Below are 25,339 nucleotides of genomic sequence, written 5' to 3'. Positions count from 1 at the left end.
TAGGCTGGAGATGTTTACAACCTGTGTGCTTTCATGTGCTGAGGACTATGAGAAATTATCAAACACCATCTGGAGACAGTGCAAATCCCTTTACAAATCCCCTTCACAGAATCAGCAGCAGAAAATATGTATTTCATTACTTTTTTTAAATTCACACTCTTTTAATCTGTTTAGGAAGGCAAAAGGTAGGGTGATGGTAACTTACATTTGGTAACTAACTTTTATGTTATCACTCTGGCAAAGCAGCTCCAGAAAAAACACGCACCATGTTACAGCTCCTTCCCTTTGTTACTTCCCCAAAGTTCCTTACACTGGGTTGGCAGTTTGCTTCACATTTTAAGTTATTCTTTAAGCTGTTCTAACATCTACTTTCACCGTAACACTTCTGTGCCAGCAGCTTTGGTATAGTTTTGTCCCATTCCTACTTTGCCCTTGCTCAACTGCATCACAGCCAACTGGCAGTCAGCTTCTGTTTCCTGATTCAATCAATGCAATGTTCTTTCCATTTGCAATCCTGCTGAGGCTTCGTCCTGACTTCAGGCATCTAGAGACTAGACAGCTAATCCAAACTAATCATCCTACTCAGCTGTAGTCCGTGGAGAGTGACCGTCCCTTGGGGACATGTTTCATCCCAGCTGATTTAGAGGCTGGTGTCTGGATATGCTGGTTCACACTCAGGCATGGCCGTCTCTCTCCATTGACTATTGCTCCATGATTATTCCAGAGCACACATTTAGCTTTTACATGACTTTATTTCATCTCAGAGGATTTTGCAGATAAAAGGCCAATTGACCACATCAACTCTCCAGCCAGTTCTTTATTCCCTGGTTGCCTGTGTGGAGTCCAGTAGCTCCAGAGTGAACTGATCTCTGCTCCTCTGCAGCTCTTCACACCATGAATTGTGTTCTCATGGTGTGTTAGTACAAAGTGCTTTAACTCACATAGCAATGCCTGCTTGTACTGTTCCTCCAAAAATAAATCCATGATGCTTTTGGGAAGCTGGATTTAACTAATCCCCAATAAACAACATGTGGGCAGTATCATCATTTGCACAGCACCAAATTCCTAAGGGTGAGTGTCCTTGAAGGATTTCCAGGGAGATGCTAAAAGAGCACATGAAATATTGCTCTTCTCTCCTGCAGTGTCTAATGACCAAGATCCCTTCTGTGATTCCTACAAACACCATGACTTTGTGTGTCAAAAAATAGACTGTTCTGGCTTTTCTGCCAGGTGCTGGTGTAGCAGAGCTGGGCTCCCAAGAAATGCTAAGGAGGAGCATTATCTGTGGCTCAGGGATGAGTAAGTTTCTTTGCCGAGTCTGATTACCCATTTGGGATATTTGTGGTTCATTATAACTGACACTAAGAAGCATGTTTGATTTGGAAAAAGATTCAAGCAAGAACAAGTTCCAGCATCTGCATTTCTAGTGAGAGCACAGTGAGGGACAAAACAGGTTAGAGCCTGCTATGCCAAGGGTGGGGACGAAGGGAAGGGAAGGGAAGGGAAGGGAAGGGAAGGGAAGGGAAGGGAAGGGAAGGGAAGGGAAGGGAAGGGAAGGGAAGGGAAGGGAAGGGAAGGGAAGGGAAGGGAAGGGAAGGGAAGGGAAGGGAAGGGAAGGGAAGGGAAGGGAAGGGAAGGGAAGGGAAGGGAAGGGAAGGGAAGGGAAGGGGAGGTACGTTAATCAGTTACAAGGAAAAGGAAGGAGAAGCTTGAAGAGCTGATACTCTTCCCCTTCTAAAAGGGACAGTCTGGGCACTGAGTATCAGGTGTGTGTCTAGGGAAGCCAGCTCCTCCCCCGGAGAGGGAGGCTGTACCTGGTGATTAAAGAGTTGAGCTTACGCTGAGTCCTGAAGGAACCTGTTGGGAGGAGCTCAGGAGTGCAGGAGGGGCAGAAAAAACCTAAAGACAGACACAGGACTAATCCAGCAGGAGAGACACCTCCCGGCATCAACATCTCCAGTCATGTTCAACTACCTGGCAGTCGAGGTGAGGCCCCAGCTCCACCGCAGCTATGGGAGCCAACAAGGGGTGTCTGGGCCACTGAAGAGCCGCCTGGAGCAGCTGAAGAAGCCGTGGTGGAGGGAGCCCACCCCACTGGTGCTCCAGCACAGTGAGACAGCCAGGCTGGCTATCGATGCCTTCCTCGAGCAGGGGGAGCGTGGCTACCTGAGCGCCATCACCGAGGAGAGGGAGCTGCCATTCCTCTCCACCTTGGACATGGAATATATCAGCCATCAGAGGAACCAAAGCTTCCCAGATCCCAGTGAAGTGAAAGATGAAGAAGCTGACCCTGGTGATGCAGACACTGGAGACAGGGTCTCCCTCAACTCTGAACTGACATCGGGCACCTATTTCCCCATCATGTCTGATGTGCACCCTCCAGAGCTGGAGCTGGGGTGGCCAGGGACACCACTCCTCACAGTGTCTGGCCAGACTCAAGCCACTGTGATTTTCCAAAGAAACAAAACGAACAGCATTAAGGATTTGGTGCGGTCCCTGATCAGCCGGGCACGGACGGTAGGTACAGAGCTGTGTCTCTTGAGGGGAGCCTTGTACCACATGCCAAGGGCTGGTGGCTGGTCCCACACCTGTGACCACACACCCCGCGCTGTCGCTGCTTTCTACATGTCTGGCATGATGTGATTGCTTTTTCTGCATCAGACCTGTGGCTATTCCTGCCCCTTTCCTTTCTTGTAATTTCTTTCTGCCTGGGATTTCATGGTATCCAGGCAGTGCCCTTGTAAGCTCTGTGTGCGTGGCTGCAGGGATGCAGAACAGTCCCAGAGCCCGGCGTGGGTACATGGCAGGGCCTGCAGCATCCCTGGCTCTGTGTGTCCCAGCGAGCCCTGTTCCCTCTGCACAGCTGGGGCTCTTCTGGAGTCCTAGACATCATTTTAAGCTGGACAAGACAATATCACTGATGAGTTGCTGTCACAGAGAGAATCTCAGCATAGCTTGTGTTGGAAGGAACCTTAAAGGCCATCTCATTCCATGCCCTGCCATGGGCAGGAGCACCTTCCACTAAGCCAGGTTGCTCCAAGCCTTGCCCAACTTCGCCTTCGACACTGCCAGGGATGGGGCAGCCACAGCTTCTCTGGGCAACCTGGGCCAGGACCTCACCACATATGACGTGAGTAAATTTGTGGGACTGAAAACCCCTGCTTGTGGTTTGAATTAAGCTAAGAATCCTGTCTCCTAGGCTTGATGTCTGTGCTTCCCGGGGATGAGTAAGATCAGCCCTTTTTGCCCCGTTGCACAGTTTCTGGTGTGTTATTACAACCCTCGGACGTAATAAAAACTGGATGACTACAGTGCCTGCCTACCAAGCATAATGCTGGCATGAACTTATTCACTCAATTATGCTGCTTGTTGTTTCTTTTGCTTTGCCACTCTATGTGAAAGCAGCAGCTCAGACAACTATCTCAGACACATTTTCAGCTTTTGTCTTTGTCCTCTTTATGGTTATTTTCAGCTGTTTCACATCAATCTTCTTTTGTAATATTTATGTTGAGATATTGAGGAAACATTTTGAGCAAAGTCCACTTTAACCACTCAGCTTCTGACAGTTTCTCTTATCACTCCAGTAGTTTCCTATTTAACTTTACAATCACTCGTTACATTCACTGTTGCTTGTGCAAAATCTGGGGATAAGGAATCACCTGGATCACTGCAGCTCAAGTATGATCTTCTATAACCCTCAGCAGAGCTGAGCAAATGAATTTATGTGTTCCAAGCAGCTCAGATTGTTGCGCAGCATTAAAACATCCTCAAAGAGCCACATATCAGTGAAGTTTGGGCATGACATGAGGTGAATGAGGATCTTTTTTCTACTGCCCAAAAGACCATTTTGACACATGAGCTGCTGCTCAGTTGTACTCAGCCGTTGCTTAATGCATGAACTTCTATTGCATCTTACAGGGAATTACAGGAAGTTTTGGTCCAGGAAATAAGTGACTAAAAGCTTTGTTTGTCCTTGCAGGCAGTTGATTTATGGTAGTTTATGATCTGAATGATCTGAATAGTTCTGTGATATTGACCACATGCTTGTCAGCAGTGGGGATTAAGGCACAGTCATGGCAGTATGCACAGAGTAAATGACTGCAAAGAAGTGTCCTTGCATCACTTAGCACGTGTCCCGGATCTTAAGTGATATTATGATCCTTTAAGCCACAGGAAAAACTTCTTGCTCCTTTCTCAGTTCACAGAAACTTTTCAGTTGCTGCGGGCAAGTTGCCCAGGCAGTAGATGCTTTATTGTACTTTCAGTACATACCGAGTTTTTGCTTTCTTTGTTTGGGTTGACAAAGTCCTGAAAATCTTCTATCCTTCATGTTTGAATTGAGGGTTTCACACAGTGTTATTTTACTATTGTGTGAAATATGAGAATGAGTTTTTAAGTATCTTACTGATTAAGTATCTGACTGGTGTTCTACTGGCTTCTGGGTAAACAGCTCTGGCCAGTGCTTCCCATGATTAACTCTATGATTAATGGCAATTCCAGCTCATTCACAACCCCAGTTACACATATTTAAGTACTTACTGAGTCATTTTGCTCAAAAAACCATCCAAAAGGATGTTACTTATGGGTCTTAATGACAAAAGAGCAACCAGAGGTAAAAACTTCCTTTGCTTGAAGTGCCAGTAAGAACCATTTGGAGAACCATCTGGTTTTTTGTTTTGCAGCTGCTTTTACATTTGAAACATTTTTGCCACTAGACATTTAGTTTTTGTCATGGATTCCTCTTTTAGAGTGTTTCTCCTCTTATGAGGGATATAGTGCTGGTGTGTATGGGAAAGATTTTGAGATCCCTAAAGCTTTTCCCAGGTCCTCTAGACAGGGAGGTGTGTGTCTTGAAATGCTCTTTGTTCTTCCCCGGTAGTCACGCAGAGCAATGTCAGCTGATATCTCTTGCAACTGCACATTTGCACTGACAAATTAGCAAAAGGAGCATTTGTTTCATGGGTGTTTTTTGCTGGTGCAGTTGTTCTTGCACCTTCACTGTATTTAATATGCTCCCTTTGAAGACAGATGTTCAGATTTGAGCTTTTCTCTTTGCAGACATAAGAAGATGCAGTGCAGCCACACCTTTGCCATCCTTTGACAATACTATTACAAATTTGTTCTTGCTGGATGAGCTCCAATCTGGATTGAACTGTCCATGCTATTTCTTTCACCCCTCTTGTGCCCCTCAGACTCTGGCTGTGCACTAGTGTCTGTGCCTAGTGGCAAAAGGGTCCTTGAACGTCCCAGGGAAGCAAGAGATCAAATGGCACCACTGTAGTAATGACCCAAACTACACTGCTATTGGCAAATACCAGTAAAACCAGCTGTGCTGGTTACAAACCAGACAGATGGCAAACCCCAGTGGGAATCTGGGAAGCACTGTAATTCCTAAAGTAATGACTCCAGTAACTGCTGAATTGTGAGCTTCCAGAAGCGGGTTTGGAAATGTTGTGTTTTAACTCTACAACGGCAAGGCATGAATTTTTTTAAAGCCTGTGGGGCAGCTGTGTCTCTAACATGGTGACCTACCAAGGCCAAGCCATGGGCTCAGAGGTTGTGATCAGCATGATGAGGAGCAGAGACACCCTGAGGCAGCCCCAGCCCTGCAGCCCCCACCACTGAAACAGAGGGACTGGAGGCACTGACACAGGTTTAAGTTTGTAAGGCCTGATTGACTTGAATGCCCAAAGTTTTAAATGTGAGACATGACCTGTCAGGAGCCTGAATTGCAGATGGTACTTGGATACTCAACTCGCACTTTATGAGTTTTGAGGGGAAAAAAACTTCCAGGGTTTTCTTCCCTCAAAATGTCACAGCTTTGGGGTTGATCTGATGTTAATGTAAGAGCTGTCTGCTTTGATTTCCAGAAGCATGTGCTGATCTCAGTGCCCTTATAGATACCCACAGTTATAAACAACAGCCCCACGGGCACCTGCATCTCTCCCCACAGGGAGGGAACAGCCCCTGTGTGCTGTCCCCTCTGTCCCCACTGCAGCACACACGGGGCTGCCGTCCTTCCTGCCCAGCACCAGCCGTGCTGCACACGGGAGCACTGCCAAGGAAGGTGTGAGCAGAGCTCACAGCCAGCTCACAGCCTGCTCCACCTCCTGACCAAGTCAAGACCTGCTTTGGAAAGCCTGAGTGTGACTATCCGTGCTCCACCCAGCTTGCATAAGCTGGCCCTGCTGCCTGGGGCTCTCGCTGATGCTGCAGCCTGGCCACTCGCATCCAACCTGGGCATAGGCTGCCACTGGGACTCTGTGCTATGTGCTGCTGCCTGCTCAGCCCTGTCCCTCTCACAATGGGCACTGCGGCCCTGGCACTGACACTTCTGGTCAAGGATCAGCCTGAATTGTGGCTACCAGCCCTGCCAAAGCCTGCAAGCATTGGTAGAGGAATGGAAGATGGTGTGGACCTCCTGTGCACCCCAGGTACAGGCATTGCCCCTGAACATGTGGAATGTGGGGACAAAGGAGCTTTGGTCTTCCTTGACTCCATCACACTGACTTCCCTAAGAGAGTTTAGATTGTCCCCAGGGCAAACCTGCCTCAAACCTAAGGGTTTGAGATGAGCTCAAATATCATGAGGCGAAGTCTGGCTGAGAGGGACTTGCCTGAGGCTTTACACAAGGTCTGGGTGGGCTATAGTTTTTTCGCGGTGCTTCATCATCAGAGGATGTGTGACCCATCAAAGAAATTTGGCTAAATTGCAGTTGGCCTTTGATTGGAGGACAGTGTGGAGAGTTGTAGCAAAGTCCTCTTATACTATGGGCCTCAGTGGTGCCTTGTGCTGATAGACCAGAACCAACATTAACTTGGGAAGCTGAAGATGCTTCTCAGTGCTTGCAAAGCTCATCTATTGACTGCTCTCCATAAGGGACAGGCACGTTTCAAAAGGGGAGAAGTTTGCCCAAGCCTTGTAAAGTTTCTGGGAAGACAACACTGACAACGGCTACAAAAGAGGTGCCTTTGAAGTTATGTCCTGCAGCCTGTATCTCCTGAGACTGGGGTGAGAGGATGGAGATATAGTTTTTGCCTAGATGGCAGGAATGATTTTTAGCTCTTGACAGCTGCCTTGTGTCCCACGTGGATGTCTGGGATTGCACCACCCTCTGAGAAGGTTCTTCTCCAAACCCTCCTGTGGTGAGCTGGGCCTGGGGCCTCCTGCAAGATGTTGAGGACTAATGACAGTGCAGGGCATCATCACAGAGATGGGTTTTGGGGACAAAACAGAGCCACAAAATCTTATCCATCTACAAAAGGGCTCAATCCCCAAGGGAGCAGGAATCAGCCTTCTGACATTGCTGCCCTGTCTGCTGTAGTGCAGTGCAAAGGTCTCTCCATGGTATGTACATGCTGAGAGGAGCCAGCTCCCCAAGCAGAAGACTAGGCTGGAGAGTATGGGGAATCCCAGGGCACCACCCCCACCCCCCCTCTGCCTGTGGCAGCACTTAGGTCATGAGTGTGAGCCTGGAAAGAGGGAGCAGAGGAGCTACTGGGCAGTGAGCAATCTGGGCCAGTGTGGCAATCTGGAGCACAAATCCAAAGACAGTTAAACTTGAAGCTCCTCTCCTCTTCTCTGAAGTTATTCCAGATCAGTCCCATGGCATGATTGCAATTTCCCTCGCTCCTATTTAAAGCTTGAATCACTGCACATGTAAACTTTGACTGCACATGTAAAATTTCACTGCCATCCTCTGCATTTAGATCTTGGTTTGAAGAGGAGAAGGTGAGCAGCAGTGGTGGAGGAAGTCTCATCCTGCAGCGATTATTTGGACTATGGAAAGTTGCATTTGTGGCCATGCACATAACGCAGGCAGGAGAGGTGTTGGAAAACACTGTTGGAAAACAGGCTCCTGCCTCACAGGGGTATGATGGCAGCAGGATTGACTGTCATGCATTTTGTGGGCCAGGTGTGGTGCAGACCATGGGCTTCACTCCCAGATTTAGTGGGTTTTGAGTCATCTCTATTTGGGCATTCTCTGGTAGGTGCAGAAACACAAATCAGGGTTATAAACCCAACTTAGGAGCACCAATTACCTTATTCACTATGATATGGTAAAGACTGGGACTTAACTACTTGGGCAGTAGATTAATTTCTTTTTTTCAGCTTTTGAGAGGAAGTTTGGCTGACGGTAAATCCTCCCCTACCCTTTTCCATCCTGCAGTGTGTTCCCATCTTCCATGAGCTCTCAGTGTTAACTGCTGATGGTTCAAGGTCTGACTCACCAGGTGCTCTGCACCCTCAGATGCAGTGACAAATCATCTGACTCAGCAAGTACTCTCCTGTCTGTTCTTTCCTTCTCCAAGGTGTCCCCCTGACCCTGACAGTGATAGTGACAGCCAATAGATGGATCCCAACAGTCACTTCCTCATCCAGATGATGGCCCCCTCAGTATTGGCTGCTGGCAGCTTCATTCCATGAGGAACAGAATATCAGGGTCTCCAATCCCATCTGAATCTATTTATGGCTGATTTACCTCAATGCATTGTTCTTGTTGCAGGTCATTCTGTAGTTTGAATTGTCTGGTCCTGGGTCAACTCGTAGTAGCTACTTGTCATGGCTTACCTTCTGTTTTCTGTATTTTCATTCACATTTTTGGTATTCATGCAGCCATGACAGTCTGCTGCCTCCCACTCCATCTTCACAGTGGGATGGATTGCCATGGCTTTTTTCAACCTCATTCCTTAAAGAACTGGCAATTCTTTTTAAAATTATTTTTCTTTTTAAAATCCCTTTTTTGGAGACCTTATCTTTGCTTTATTGAGACACTTTTATTTTTATTTTTATTTTTATTTTTATTTTTATTTTTATTTTTATTTTTATTTTTATTTTTATTTTTATTTTTATTTTTATTTTTATTTTTATTTTTTTTTTTTTATTATCTTAGTGTTATTTCTTCTTCCTCCTGTCAGGTTTCATACCCATCACTTGCATCGCTGGCTGCATGAGCAGGAGTTCTGCCAGCAGGGAAAGGGAAGAGTTCCTTTCCACACACATTATTCTCTGATTTTGCCTAGGCACCCCTAGGATCTAATCTTGGAATGAGGATTTGCACATACTTTATCACAATATCTTTTCCTCACCTAGAAGTGTGTCCGTCCTGAAAATAAATTTTACTTTTCCATATTGATCTACCAGTCATGTAGAGTCACACTTACTGATTGAACAATGATTTTGCTCAGTCTTAGCTCTTTTTTATATACTTAATTCTTGGCATATTTTCTTAAGGCAACACATACTTGTTGCACCGACATTCAGACTTTATGCACGTGTTACCCTTTCAACTATTCCTTTCTGTGAATAACAGATGAGACAGGAGGGGATTGTCTTCCTAGTTACTAAAATTTGATTTTACCTGCCACATGAGGTAAGAGCCGTTAAACACAAAGGTCCAGAATCATCTCTGTTCAGGTGGCCAAAGATGCTCAGTAACTCAGGAGATTTGAATACTTTAAAGCACAATTCACTTGGGCATGAAATTTCAACAGTGTCTTGTGTTTCTTTTCTCCCACACCTTTTTTCTCCTGGCCAGGTGATAGCAATTGTGATGGATCTGTTTACAGACATGGAAATTCTGTGTGACCTACTGCAGGTCTCAAGCAGACAACACGTCCCCGTTTACCTGATCCTGGATGAAGAGTACTTGAAGCATTTTGTGGAAATGTGCAATAAAATGGCTCTTACTCAGGACAGCTTCCCAGTAAGTTTTCAATTACTCAATGGATATGATAAACAGGTCTTGGAATTGATAAAAACTATGTACCCTGTGTTCTGTTCCCTCTGCCTGGTCCCTAGGACTCATCCCTTCTCTCCCTGTCACAGGATAAGAAACCAAGGCTGTTTGCTCTAGGAAATTGAGATCTGTCTTGATGCAGAGAGGAAGGTGTGCAGGAGCCTCCTAGTTCCATATATATCAGTGTTTTGCGGTCCTCATTTCAGTTTTCCATGCAAGGAGTGTGAAGTTGGGGCAATGAGATGCAGTGAGTCGCTGAACACTTTGCTAGAGATGCAGAGGGAGGCCAGAAAATTTAGTTTATGTGAACCTGTATCATCTGGACATAGGGGGAAAGGACACAGCCCCTGCTCTTGGACATAGAATTGCAGGACTTAAATTGCTCATAGTTCAGATTCCTGAGCTCAGGAATTTAAATTCTGCCCAGAGCTGCTGCAGAATAGCTGGGAGGACAAGGGGAACAGTGAGTCCCCTCAGATGTCCTGCTACAAACCCCATCACTTCCTTCTGCTGAACCTACAGGTAAAAAATCTCACATTAAGTTCTGCTTTTAGGCTTTGCAATTTATTTGTGGGTACATGAGGGATTTGTGAAAAGCCCAATTCTTGCTCAGTGGGTACCTATCACCCAGCACGTGGTGGCCAGAGCAGATAAACATTAAAAAGGAATGTGACAGTGCCACAAGCTGTCTTGGGAACTTGCAGCCTCAGAGAGGAATCCCAGTATTCTGCTGATCCCCATTTCTGGCTACCACCTATCAACAGAATTTGGGTTTTTTTAATTGTAATTTGTTATTTCTGTAAGGCCAGCAGTCCTGGCTGTGCTCCTTCCCTCGATGCGAAGGATTCCTTGGATCACTGGCTCCACTCCAGCCACCAGTTTCCCTTCATTTTTGTGGGGAACAACTGGAAACTTTCCAGTTAGCTCAAAAGTATTCCTAGCTTAAAAAAAAAAAAGCTGGGGACAATACAAAAATAATATTTTACAGGGTATTCCAAATAGATACAGTTAAAATGTCTTAATTTTCCCTAATTTTTAACCTGTCTACATAAAGGTTAATTTAGAGAGGCTTCTCTAGAGAAGCACTCCGTGCTCTGTTGTCAAGGTTGGACTCAATGACCTTGAATGTCTTTTCCAACCTAAATGATTCTGTGATTCTTCCAATATGCTGGTGAAGGTCTGTCTTATCTTGCTTCTTACAAGCCAGACCCATTTCACCCTGACTCTTGACATGGCAGCTCTTGCGGAAAACTGCTCCATGCTGGAGAATGTTTGCTTCCATAAATAGCTTCCACACTGAAGTGATCTGGTACATTCAGATTAATTCCATCTCTCCAAAATATATTTTATTGCTTTTTATACAAGATGTGTCCATTTTAAAAATTAAAATTAGAATGAATTTATATCTCTGGAGATGTCTATGTCTCTTTGCTAAGCTTGATGTCATGCCATGTGCTTGAATGGGTAATTAACACTTGCCTCCCCATTCCATGACTCACTAGCAGCTCTCCATCTGAAGTGTCTCTTATGTTGATGCACCTAAGCAGTCCATTGGCTACAGGCTGAATACACATCTGAGTGGAATGAGAGTTCATATTTTATTCCTGCCTCAAAGATGTGACAGGATGTGGTGGTAAATCTCCATTTGGAAAAATTGGTGATGATTTGGGGTTGAATGGGGAATTCAGGGTTATTGCCCCTCCAGTATCTTACTTCTGAAAACAACGTGTGAGTCTGCTGGTGGCAAATTCCAGTGCTGAGCATCAAAAAATCCTGTGTGGAGCACTGGCAGCAGTGACAGCAGAAGCTTTAACTTGGAGTTTTCAAACATCCGTCTGCTGAACCTGGAACTACTGTCCGGATGGAGCAAAAGTAGTACATGGGTGTCTTTCCTGTGAGAGTGCAGCTTTCTCATGTTGTTGGAATGATCCAAGGTCTGGATTGACAAGAGGAAGAAGAGGATGATAAAAATGAACCAGATATCAGAAACTTGCCCAGTCTTGGAAAGGATAAAGGGAGTGAAGAGTGAAGAAAGGGAGTGGTGACAAATTTATGGAACACTGCTTATCTGAAGCTGTTTTAATTTCCCCAGGGAAGAGTGGGGGGAAGAAGCTCCTCCCAGTGAAAATCAGTATTAATAAAAATTCGGCATTTTGGAAGAAAAAATCCCTGTATTGACTGTCCACAGGACAAGGACACCCTCCCAAGTATCCAGCATTATCTAGGTCTGAATCAGCAACTTGTATTGTCATTTCAGAGGATCACAGTTTAATGCAAATTGGCAGGGACCTTAGGATGTCATGAAGCCCAGCCTCCCACTCAAACCAGTGTCACCTGTGAAGTCACCTTACCTGGTCTCATCTGGCAGATCTCCAAGCATGGAGACCATACAGTCTCTCTGGGTATTGTGTTCCAATGCACCACTGTCATTATAGCGAAAAGGTTTCTCTCTTCTCCTAAGTGGCAGATGAGGATATGTTCAGGGACATAAAAAGCCAACAAGTGAGAACCACAGTGCCAAAATTCAGAAGCTTCAGCTCTGTCCTTGCTAGAAGTTTCCATGAACTCAAGAAGAGTCTGGACCAGTACCTGGAGACGAGATCATGGTGGGTTTCCCATTGAGACAAACCACAAGAAGCTCAGGAAATCTCTGAGCAGAAAACGGAATAATGCAGCACCAGAAAAACACAGCAGTATTAGGGGCAGCACCATAAATGATTCCCCTGTTCCTGCTCTCCCCAGCTGTCATTGCCCATCCAGGCAAAGGAGAGCCTCGATGGGCTCTGGTCAGGAGCATATTTGCTGCTGCTGTGCAGCCCTGGAGGGAGGTGATGCTTTGGGTGGGCTGGGAGACCCTCACTGCCATGGGAGAGACCAGCCTTTCCCACCTGGCGGCTGTTCCCGGAGGGAAGCTCAGCTCCTGCCCGCGGGGATTTGACAGCATTGAAAGCCATCCACAGTGAAGTCGGTGCCGCAGGGTCCCTACCTCGCTTCTCACCCAAGGGTGGCTGCCCTGAGCCCCTGGGAGGAGGGCAAAGGGGGCACGGGGTACCCAGGGGCAGCTCCCAGAGGCTGAAAGCAACAGGACTGCACCCTACGGGGAACATCTGTAAGCAACCCTCAGCTGCTGGTGCTTGTCCCTTGCCTGTACCTGGCCAGAAATCTGCTGGGTGGCAGAGGAGCATCCCCACATTCCCTGAGCGCCCACCTCTGCCAGGACCAAATCGGCCCAGTGCAGAACCAGCCACTGTAGGGCTTTGTTTAAAGCTGGGCTGATGCTTGGCAGGAATGAGCTGCCCACAGAGGTATCTGCCAGGTCAAATGAAGGTGGTGACAACTTGTGACAGCTCCTACTATACCAGAGGTGCTATAGGTGTCAGGGGAGCTGACCTGGCGGGCTGGAAGGAATGACCTGGCAGCCTCACCTAGATGTAGCCTTAAGGATGTTTATTACATGCCAGATCTTTTGTTTGGCACTGCATCACACAGAGCAGCTCAGTAACAGTTTAGTGACTCTTCTGCTCTTTTGTCTTCCTCACCTGAGGTGCAAATAACTTCTGTTACAGGCAAGTGCCTCACATTATGAAAGAGGCTCCCACTGGATGCCAAGCCATATTCCCCACTTTATTCTGGGCAGTTGGTTTAACAGGCCAAGGTTGTATCAGAGAAGTATTTGCAGTGAGCATCAGGTCTGCTTCAGTTGAGTATAGCAGCTGAAAATTTTAATATCATTTAAAAATGTATTGATAAAAAGGAGTTCCTTAAAATGTATATATTCCTCTCTGTAAGTCTTTGTTCATTGAGTGATGTGTTAGTTTTAAGCCTGCCATTGTATAAAATCAGAGCAGCACACTCTATTGATTAGAAACTAGCTAGTTGTTATGCATCAAAATTTAGTTCAATGCAGAGCCATCAGCTAGTGTGGGGCATTAATATTATTAATAATTTGGAAGAAACTGGGTAATTTTACATATGTCAGAAATTATCTGTAAGCTCATAGGATTCGCCCAAGCTTTTTTTTTTCAAATTAGAATTTGTACTTGAGTGCAACTTACTGATGTTTTGCTGGTTTTATCCTGTAGAAGCAGGCAGTGTGACAAAATATTTGGCATGTAGGAGCCAAGAAATAGTAAATACCTTGCTAAGTTCTACCTCTCAGAGCAGACCAGGAGCTTGAGGGAGTCCAGCAGTGATGCACAAGGGAACATCTCAGTTTAGTTCTGCATGTGGCCCCTTACCAACTCTCCCTGCTTTGGTTTCAGAACATGCGCATAAGATGCCTAAGTGGAGACACATACTACAGCAAAGCAGGCAAGAAATTTACAGGCCAGGTTCTGGAAAAATTTGTCCTGGTTGATTGTGACCAAGTTCTTGCTGGAACATACAGGTAAGAAAATACAGCAACTACTGTGGCAGAGACTGGTGACACTGAGGAAATATTCCTTACCAAAATACTGAATAATGTAACTCCTGGTGCTGCATGCTGGTTAAACAGCTACCCTGCATTCACCTCAGTCAGTGCTTTCACAGTCTTCCAAGCCTTCGTCTTATACACCCTCCCTGCCCTTTTCTTACTTGAAGACCTTGAACTTTTCAGAAGTCTCTTCTCATACAATGGCTGCTGAATCCCTCAGCCTTTTCAATTCTGTTTTTCTGTACCCTCTGTGACTTCACTACCTCTTTCTTGAGGTGCAGAGACCAGAACTGCATGTGGCTCCCCTGATACGCTGGAGTGACGTGTTCAAGAGGGGCAAAAGGCGCCCAGACTCTGATTTGTGATTGTGGCCCTTGCTGGCAGGGGCCAACATTCACAGCATGTTTTAGTTGCCATTAAACTCGGAGTTCATGATGTCAGACAACTGCTGCTGCTGATTTCTGAACTCTTTTGTGAGCTGTTCCAGGTTCAGCATCACACAGATAATTTTCCCCTATGCATACACCACATTTTCCTTTACTGAAGTTAATCTGCCACATATTTGTCCACTTGCTCGGTTCTGTGGACTTCTGAATTTGCTCACCTTCAGTGAGGTATCCAATCACCTGTAGGACCTGAGGATCACTTGAAAACCTGGGGATTTCACTGCACTCCTCCATGCCTGAGGGCATCCATGTACTCACTGGCTCCCTCACCAAACTCCAGCAGGTTGGTGAGCTGGGCTTGCTTTTGCTTTTGCCCTGTTGTCCTTTTCCAAGAGGCTGTGCTTCTCCATGCTAGCAGGAATCTCATTCTTCAAAGCACACTCTGCAGGCCCCAGGGTAAAGGGCAGCTCCAGGGTTGTATGGGCCTCAAGACTGCATTCGGAGCCCTCTCTGTAGGTGGGATCACATGGGAAACCTCTCAGCCCTTTGCCTTTATAGTAGTGCTGATACACAGGAGCGAAACACATCTCAGTGTCACCAGCACCAGGATGGATGCAGGAATTTCATCGAGGTTCTCAGCTACGGCCTTCTCATTGCTCTTTTGACACCCAGGCCTCAAATGAGCCCACTGATTCCTTGACTGCCAGTACAGCATTTGTGAACAACCTATAGCCCTAGTCATCCTGGAGATTTTTGGTCTGCTCCCTTTCAACTCTTTTTGACCAATTGCTGCATTTTTACATAGTTTCCTTTCTTGAAATTGAACCTCCACCTGCTGCATTTATTTAGTTCGCTCTCCACTAAAGAGTTAAAATTGTGTTGTGATCATTCTTGCAAACAGGTTCTTCCACTTCTGCCTCTGGGATCAAGTCTTATAAACCATTCCAGACCACATCCTGAATCATATCTTTTCTTGTGGGTTGAACAATTTAAGACTAGTTAATTCTGTAATCATGTAATCTTTTATTGATTCCAAAAAGTTTTTCTCCATGGTTCATCCCAGATAAGCATTAACTTGTATGTGTATGAGTGGATGAAATCTCTCACTGTTGCTGCCCATCCTAATTTTATAGTCTCTGTGATCTCAGTTAATATTGTTCTCCACAGTTTTGATCAGAGGGTCAGGACTACTTGTTCTTGTGCTATATTTTTATTACTAGACTCCAGTTACTTTTCCACCACTTTTCTGCTTTCCCTCTCCACCTCTCTCAGTTTCCATCTCTCTGTGAGCATATACTGGACCACCAGGCTACCAGTGTCCTTATTAGCACTGTAGTTTCAAGCTGCACCTTCTCCTCTGGTGTTGACTTCATCATTTCTAAGACTGGAGGTCTCACCTCATCAAACTCTGGCAAAATGAATGAAAAAAAGCAAGTACATTCAAACTGGTGTGTTAAAACTCTAAACTGGTTATGTCAAATCTCTTAACAACATGGAGAGCAGTGTCTGGTGGCATTTTGACCATCCTAAGACACCTAAAAATAATGGAGCGAATCACTGGAAACACAGGATGGTAGAATCATAGAATTGGTTAGGTGAAAAAGCCTTCTAAGAGCCTTGAGTTCAAGTGTTCCCTCAGCAGTGCTGAGCTCACAACTAACCCATGTCACATCTACCCATCTTTTAAATCCATCTCCATAGGCGGTGGGGGCAAGGAGTACATAAATGGATCACTCATTTTCGAATGGCTGAGGCTGAGCATGTGTCAGCTGGATTGAACTGCACAGCTGGAGGAACATCTGATTTCCCTGTGGCCCAGAGTCAGGGAATTGCTCAAAATGCAGGTGCAGGTCTCTGGGTCAGTTCCTCCCTGTGCTGTTCAGGGCAGGCACTGGGGGCTGTCACGTGTTCCCTTTCTACAGATCTCTGCAAAGCTGAAACTTCTGGAATTCTGGAAGATAGTATTTCAGTTGAGTAGGGTCTTACATCTGATTCTGTGCTCTGTCAGTAAGCACAGAATGTTCTGGACTAACAGAAACAGTCTCTTCTCAAGGAATTTGTTCAACATTTGTCAGAAACCCTTTAACAGCAGAAAATCAGGATGTCTGCCCCTGGGTACTGTGCAACCTGTATAGGAGATATTTAGATTACTGTCCCTGCAGAAGGGAAAGCCAGATCCAAAGCATGAGAGCAGCTACTGGAGTAAAGCCAAAGATCCAGGGTGGAACCACGGATGTCTCAGGATGACACAGGAACAAGGGTAAGTGTATTCTTACCCAGCAGCAGGTTTGCAATTCATCAATGTTGTGTGCAAGAATCAGAGGTTTCAGAACTCCAGGGTTTTATGTTGTACATGCTTCCCTATGTTCAGTTTCTATGTTTCCCACCATGTCTGGCCTCCATGATGCCCTCTGGCAATGGCTTATGCAGTTTAATTTGTGTTTTGTGTGAAGGAGCAAACTGTGGTGTTTACAGTAGACCTACTGCTAGATAATTATATTTGATGTCCCCAAATTCCCACAGCCTGGGCATAGAAAATTAGTGTTTCCTATTTACTTCCTTGACAGCATCCATGATTTTGTCCTCCTCCATTACAATCTGTCATATGAGCCATCTCTTCTCCAGGTAAAGTATCCTTGGCTTTTCAGTAAGGTCTTGTATCCAGAGTTTGAATTTATTGACATTAAATTGTCCATCATTTTGTCACATATCCCCCCCTTACCATAAGATCATCTTGCAGCTTCTGTTTATCCAGTTTTCTTTTGATCCATGGTAATTCTGTCACGAGGTCTGACATGGACAGTTTCTACACTTTTTTCCTCAACATGTTAAACAGCATTGATACCAGCACAAAACTTGTGGGTTTCCAGTGGGTAAATTAAACCTGCTCCTAGTGTTTGTATCTTTAAAATCAGCTGCTACTTCTTGAGAAGTCCTTCCTTTGTATGTACTCCATGATCACTTAATTTTTCTAACAACATTCTTTGCTGAATGACCATGTCAAAATCTCTTTGAAAGTTCAAGTTTGATACATCAAGCACATCTGTATGCTTGCTGCCTCCCTTAAAGATTTGCAAGAGGCTTTTGAGGCATGGCTTCTTTCCACAAAAACATGCTGAGTCTTCAGCATTATGATTATAGTTACTTATGCATCTAATAATTTTAGTCTCTATTTACTTCTACCAGTTTGTTCAGTATGGAAATAAGACTGGCTGGTTTGTATTTTTGCAGGAGCTCTTTAAAAGATTCAGATCTAAAACTTTCCATTTCTCTCCTACTATATTCAATACTAAATGATAGGTTGTTCCCTGGTTCATAATTGGAAAATTGCTGACTTCCAGTTTTTGAAGGCTTTTTGCTTTAATATTGTTATTTAATGCACCTTTTAACTATGGAGAGATTTTTATGATTTAAAATGTTTTTATTTTGATATGTACGTTTTCTGAGACTCTAACATAGCATCTTTAAACAATCTTCTTTCTGCCTCAAGCGTTTAACCTTTTTGATTACTCTTTTAAATTTCTTTTTAACAGCATTCCTCACTTGGTCTTTGAAGTTAAGCATTACTGTTATGAATTATTTTGGGCGTGAAAGAATATTTGATATGGCTAGGTCATAGTTACTTTTTGCTGAGTGGCCTTCCCAAAGAAGCTCTCTGAACTGGCAGTGTTATTTCTCCTTTTGTTGGCTTTCTGGCTAGTTTTTCCAATAAGTTGTCATTTATAGTGTCTAAAATGTGGTTTTGGCAACTCTCCTCATAGTGGCCCCCATTCGTCCCGGCAGGATCTCTCTTTATCACTATGCTTTCTGCCCTTTTAGTCTCTCAGCACACCCTCAATGTGGCTTATTTGCCATCAGCACTCTGCTCACAAAGCTCCAGTACAGTACAGTACAGCACAGCCACCATGCATTTTTCTAAACACAGCTTTATTTGTTCAGATGTTTTCCATTGATTCTAACTACTTACCCAAGTGTACCAGATTTCTGTCCTGTCCTTTTATCAGAATACAATTTTGTTGCATTTATTTTTAAAGTGAAGTGCATGATCCCTAACTGTGTGACCTTCTACACATCCCAGCTTTGGTCTGTAGCCATCCACTCCACCCTGCTATCCATTGGGTTACTCCAGTCTGGCAGCTCTGCAATGAGGAGGAGATGGGCAATGAAGGACATAAATATGCAGAAATAGTCCCTCTTCTTCCACAGGTTTTATCCATTCATACAATAGGAACAACACGGAGCTGTGTCAGGGGGCAGAGGGAAGGATCTAGGTTGGAGATCAGGGGAAGGCTCTTTCCCCAGAGGGTGCTGAGCATTGCTCAGGCTCCCCAGGGTACGGGCATGGCCCCAAGGCTGCCAGAGCACCAGGAGTGTTTGGACAGCGCTTCCCAGGGATGCCCAGGGTGGGGTTGTTGGACTGTCTGCACAGGACCAGGAGTTGGACTGGATGATCCCAGTGTGTCCCTTCCCATTTAGGATGTTCTGTGATTCTATGATTCTTTAATTTATTCTCCCTACTGATACAGATCAAGCATATTTTTGCAGCATTTTCTAAATATGGAAACCAAGCTCACTACTCTTATCTCAAGCAAATGTAGTTTAGACCCTTGAACACTTATGTGCACACTGATTAAATGTTTAACATTATATTTCTTTTAAATGAAGTAAAAAAACTAGATTGAGGTATCTAGGCAAAGCAATAATCTAAAATCTTGAATGTCATTATATTTTTAGCTATTTAGATTTATTCTGGGCACCATAAGAAATAGCGTGTTTATTTAAGCACTTAAGGTATTTACTGTTTCAGCAGGTGAGAGAAACCCAAGAACCAATAGGGGCTAGATCTAAATAGGATCTTGAATAGGGAAGATAGACTAGAACCAGAGAAAAGAGCTGGTATTGTCAGTCTGAAAGGGAGTTATGTGGCAGTTTGGGTTGCCTTAGAGGAGACTGAATTTCTCTGCTGAAAATGACAGATGGTCATGGTATCGTGTGTCCTGCCATGGGCACAGGGAAGAAGGAGCCCAGTGTTTGCTATAGGGAGAAATTCAAGATCTGGGGTTGAAGCTGACACAGCAGCTGAAACTCAAAAATGATAGGCAAAAGTCTACAAGAGTGCAAATGCTTCCACACATGGATTCAGAAGAAATAAAACTGAAGTACAGAAGTGTTTGGCAATGAACAGATAAAGATACATGGATTTGAAGCTGAAGGAAGCCTGGATTTTCTTTCAAAGATGCTTATACTCACAGATATCTATGGCTCAATCAAGAGGAAAGAGATTTGAAGAGGGATTTCCAGATCTAGCTTGATGAGGAGTCACCTCAACAAAGAAATTCTAATTAAGCAGGAAGGGAATGCATAAGGAGTGGAAAGCACAGTGCATCCACAAGGGAACCCCAGGTGACACGTGTAGCAATGCAGTGACATTGCCAGGAGATGGGTATTTACAGCCTTGCTGGGCACACTGAAGCAGGGAGGAGTAAGTCCTCAGGTGCATAAATAAAAAGTGAATCTGGGAGAAAGAGACAAGGTCTGCTGTTGGAAGAATGAATAAGAGATAACAGACATGGGTGCCCAAATTAGCTGAATACATTGCAGTGGTTTGGATCAAAACAAAGATGAAAATCAAGGAATGGAAATTATTTCAAGTGTGTTGGGAGTAAGCTAAAAGAGCTTCTTGCAATAAAGGCAGGTTATAAAAAAAAATGTCACTTGAAATGAAAGGTCTTGCAATAGGTGTTATGTAGTACATGCATTTAGCCATGAGCAAAAACAAAACACAGAGGTTTGTGTTGGCATATGGAAAGAAAAGAATGGCTTTGTTACAGCCCAAATGACAGAAAAACAAGTTTGAGAAACTATTGAAAGAAGCAAGAAACCTTCTGCTGCAAATCGTTATATTGTATGTTGGAAAGAGCTGAAGCAGAGAGGCTGAATGTGGAGATCCAGAGTCACCTGTACAAACATCTGAGGAAAGGCAAAGGCCACTGTGACCCCAAAGCAGAACACGGCTGTACAGAGCAGCATGAAGGGAACTAATCCGGGAGTCTAAAATGCTGCTGAGACGGAGATTTGTGGAATAGTGCAGGTATTCTTCCTGCCCCTGCTTGGCCCAGGCCAGAGTCCCGGGGCAAGGGGTGCAGCAAGGACCGGCTGGTGTCCCTCACTGCCAGGAGGTCATGCTGCACCTCCATCTCCCGGCCAAGGGCTGAGCTGCACCACACCCAGAGAGTCTGAAAGCAGGGCAGGGAGGGCATCCTATGCTACGGCTATCCTCTTCCAGAGTTCTTTGTGTCCCAGGGTGATATAGAACTGCTGTGAGCAGCAGTTTGTTATAGGGGAAAAAAATGTCAGGAAAATCCTACCCCTCTCAGAAGCTCCTATGATCTTTTAGCATCCAGGGTGGCCTGCAACAGGAGGGGCTCCAAAGCCCATGTGGGTATTGTGTTGTACAAGGAAGTACCTCTTCCTATCTGTATTGGTTTTGTAACCCGTGAACTTCATCTAGTGCCTCATTTTTATACCAGAAATCATTCCCTGGCTATGATGTTCAGGGAAGAAAAGACCTTTATCAGTTTGTAGAAATGGAAATAGCCATGGCTGGCAAGACCACATTGTTCCATCCATCCTGGAAACCTGTGTGTGGCAAGAAGGGCTGTCCCCACCAGGGGACTTGGAAGATTCTTTCCAGATCCTGTCACGATACAGAGTGAGCAGGACCCCATTGGATTGGCACAGGAAACTGGGATACACGAATGCCCAGACTGGGGCAAGAGGCATCATTGGCAAGGACAGTCATGAGGCTGGGGGAGTGCTCTCCCCTCACAGGGGAAGGGCATTTCAAGTGAGTGAGAGGAGATGGCTGGGTGCTGGAGGACTGGGGACAATGCTGTGACAATGTGGCCAGGGTAACCAGCACTCCTGGGAGCCAGGAAGTGCCCTGGGACAGACACCTTTGACAGTGTCAATCCATAAAATCTCCCATCTGGACTCCTGGATTTCTTCAAAGAACCTCAGGGCTTTTTGAGAGATAACATTCCTTTGCCAAAGCTTCCTTTCTTATTATCTCATATTTCCTACATGGCCATTAATTGTATTCTTTAGAAGAGTCTCTACTAATTTGTGTATCTACACAACTTGTATCTATCTAATTTGTGAGACTTAATGGTCTGGAACATTAAAAGCATTCTATCACATTAGTACCCTGTCACTCTCCTGATAGCCAGAGCCCTTTCAAGTGGGAGATTGCATAGCCTGGTTAGGAGCTGAGCTATTTCATCCTGGCATTCCCTTGGCATTCTTGGGTTGATGATCTGTGCTCCTGCCTAGTCTCTGATATCTGCTCTGTTGATGTTTTCTAATCTCTTCTACAGAGATCTCAACAGGAGACTGATCCTCCCTTGTGTTCTGTATAAAGGGGGCTCAGGGCAGCCCAGGCTCCTGTACTATAAATGGATGCAGAGGAATTATCTGAACACTCCTGTTGCACATGAACCATGGGCCTCAAAAAGAGCTGAATATTTTTTCTTTCCCCTTTTGCAATGTGTGACTCAACTTCTTTTCAAAGATGGCCTCTCTGGGATTAGGAGCTTCTCCTCTGTCATTTAGCCATCCCAGTAGTTTCTGGTTTGACTTTTTCACCCTAATATCTCTGTGAAGGGATGCATTTGTTTTGAGCCTTCAGGATGGTATTTCTGAGTACTCTTCATACCACCCACAAATATATTTTCATTCTTTTACTACTTTTGCATTCTTACCTAATTTACCTGGTTTGATATGAAGCAGCAGAGTATTTTTTCATTTTATGTTTCTCTTTGGTTGTAATTGCTGAATGTAAACATACCAAACACCACCCTGACCTATAACAACTGCAGAGTGCCCAGGGACAGGCCAGGAGCTGGGTTTCCTAGCAGAAGTTACGAAATAGATGTCTTGTGAGCTAAACATTGATGAAGTCCCAAAACACAGTTTCAGTATCTTATCCTGAAATGACATTTACTTGAGAATGTAATCTCCTATGACAATTGCTCTCCTGGAGCTCCTGTCATTTTATCTTGCTTTTCAGAATCAGTGTCTTGCTTTAGCAGCCGATAACACAGACCTTAGCTGGTACTGCCACCTCTGAAAATTCTGGTTTATTTGACATATTTAGTCTGCTGGTCAGGTTTGACTACAGGAAGAATAAAAAATCAACTGATAACTGGGATGATCAGGAGCCTGGGGATGCCACTCTGGAGAGGAACTTCCCTGTTTAATCAGGAAAAGGAAGATTAGGAGAATGTGATACAATCTGTAGCTATACTGGGGAAGAGTTAATTAGGTTACAGTTTGGGCACAAACAAGAGGTGGGGTTAAACAGATAAGAAAATTTGCAGAGTGGCAATTAATGGAAGATTTTCTCTAGTTAGGGCAAAACCAGTTTAGTTTTAAGGCAGAATATGACAAGCTCCCAGAAAAGATCCCAAAACACTTAACTGTGAGGGCAGGGACTGGACTTGTTGAGACAATAATTAACTTCTATTGCATTTGAGAATCCCACAGCAATAGTTACAGCAATCATCAGCCTTCCTGTCTTGAGGTATTCCTGTGGTCTCTGGAGACCTCCATTCCTCAAGGCAGTTCCTCCATTTCTTGCTGGTCCAAGCAGCTCCTACAAGCCCATCATGTGTTGCAGATGTCAGGACATGAGAACACAGCTCCTGCCAAGGCAAGGGAAGAGCAGGGGACCCCGAGCTGAAATCAAACAACCCCTTTTGGGTTGCTCTTTCATAATTGTTGATGAGTACATTCATTTGCATGTGAGCAATCTCACACCTGCCTACTTGAAGAAAGTTTTAGCAACACAAATCAGGTGGCAATCTATCACTGGAATGTTAAAATCCATGCTAGGCATGCTGGTACTCTGTGAACTAAAGTTACATGTGTTTTGTTTCTTTTTCTGCAGTTTCACCTGGCTTTGCAGCCAAGTGCACACCAGTCTGGTGACCCACTTCCGCGGGCAAATTGTTGCAGAGTTTGACAAGGAATTCCGGTACTTGTATGCAGAGTCCAGAGCAGTGACCAGCTTCTGTGTGCCAGAACCTGGGACATGTCTCTCTTCTTGGAATACCTCAAAAGTTGACAACTATCTCCTAAAACCCACTCAGGGGAATGATACTGAGACCTTGAGCCCCTCCAGCAGCCTTTCAAATGTGAGCATCAGGAGCATAAAAGTCTCTCCCTTTATGAAAAACTCCAGCTGCAGTGCACACCAGGAAAAGCAAGATTCCAGCTCTGATTCTGATAATAAGGGGAAGGAAGACACATTCCTGAAGCCCACTTGCCCTAAACAGCAAGAAGAACCACCAGACTTGGTGAACTGTCCTCAAAGTAGACCTACACCAGCCTCATATCTGAAATCAAACCTCGTAACAGCAAGGACATTCATGCAGCCAGAGCCTTCCTCCAATAAACCTGGTAGCCAGGGGGACAGTAAGGCCAACAGCAGCCACTGCTCCCTACCAAGAGCAGAGCAACCACTGCAGTCCCTGTTGGAGGGTACCAGCAGCAATGGGACCAGCCTGAAGCAGAGAGCACCTGTGGCCACCTCTGGGGAGCTTCCATCTGAAAATGAGAACATGTTTTATGAGGTGGAAAAGAGACAGAGCCCTGGACATGGCCAGTTTGACCTTTTCTCCCCATACACCCAGCTCAAACGGGATAAAAAGTCTGTAAAGCCTTGCTATGACAAGTTCCCGGAGGACGTGCTGCTAGAAAAGAACAGCACATATGGGGCAGAGAAGAGAATGACTCTGGGGCACAGCAAGCTGGATCTGATCACCAAGTACAACAAGCTAAAATCCAAACACATACACAGTCGGTTCGAACTCTGACCTGGGCCTTGAGCTGGCCTCTGGTCTGATCTTCCAGGGGTTGCTTTTCTCCGCCAATCATCACACCTGGGGCTTGGAATCAAAACATTAGTCCTGTTCCTGTTAAAAGGCATCTAATCTATGTAGGTGACTGATTCAGACTAGATTAGCAACTGCAGCTCAAATTTTCAATTACATGATTGTGGCAGGAGGGAGAAAAGCACATAAATATAATCCATATAATCTTTTACCCATTTGGGAAAGAACCATTTCCACTCAAACTTACAGCAAAGCCATTGCTACAGCTGGAAATTGGCCACTGTGGTATGCAGGGTGAGCCCTGGTTCTCTCTAAGCTGAGCAATTCCTCTCCCTGTATTCATATGGTGAAAATGAAATGGCCAAAGGCAGGGGGATATGAAAAATAAAGTTGTTCTGCTGGAAAAAGCCGTGTTGGGTCCTGGTGGCAGGGGAAGGGTTGAGTGTGGCAAGGTCCCGCCGTGCTGAGCTGTGCCAGGCCAGGAGGGGACAGGGACATATCTGAGCACACATTTGGCACCTGCACACAGCTGACATCGGCCCACCAGTGTCAGCACATGAATGGGGGCTGCTCCGGGGACCCACCTGAACACTGGTGGCAGCTGACACAGGTGGCCCCTATACACAGTGAGGCACTCAGGTAGCATTTGGGTTATGGGTGGCCTGTCAGCTCACAGATGACTCATCTGCTGTCCTACACCCCAGGTGTCAGCATGGAGGTGGTGCCCAGGCATGGCTCATGTTGGGACAGGGTCAGTGTCAGCACCTGGGGAGCACTAGAACCTGCACTGGGGCTGTACACATATGGAGTTGGCCCACAGTGGCCAGGGCCACGGACAGCCATGGCACCCCGGGCACAGGGACAAAGACAACCACAGCACATCTGGCACCAGCACAAGGACCGGGAC

The 25,339-nt window shown here is 45.3% G+C and overlaps 1 protein-coding gene across 1 annotated transcript; it reads left to right on the top strand.

The window, feature by feature from the left end:
• Positions 1–1,887: 1,887 nt before the first annotated feature.
• On the top strand, positions 1,888–25,040 carry FAM83C (family with sequence similarity 83 member C). The gene is made up of 4 exons (XM_079321312.1): positions 1,888–2,517; positions 9,539–9,706; positions 14,002–14,126; positions 23,487–25,040. The coding sequence occupies exons 1-4, from the start codon at positions 1,963–1,965 to the stop codon at positions 24,412–24,414; spliced, it is 1,776 nt and encodes a 591-aa protein (XP_079177438.1). The 5' UTR covers positions 1,888–1,962; the 3' UTR covers positions 24,415–25,040.
• The last annotated feature ends 299 nt before the right edge of the window (positions 25,041–25,339 follow it).

Source organism: Erithacus rubecula (assembly GCF_903797595.1).
Source record: "Erithacus rubecula genome assembly, chromosome: 18".
In the NCBI taxonomy this organism is placed as follows: domain Eukaryota; kingdom Metazoa; phylum Chordata; class Aves; order Passeriformes; family Muscicapidae; genus Erithacus; species Erithacus rubecula.
Note: the sequence above shows the minus strand (reverse complement) of the source record. Positions and strands in the feature narration are given on the sequence as shown.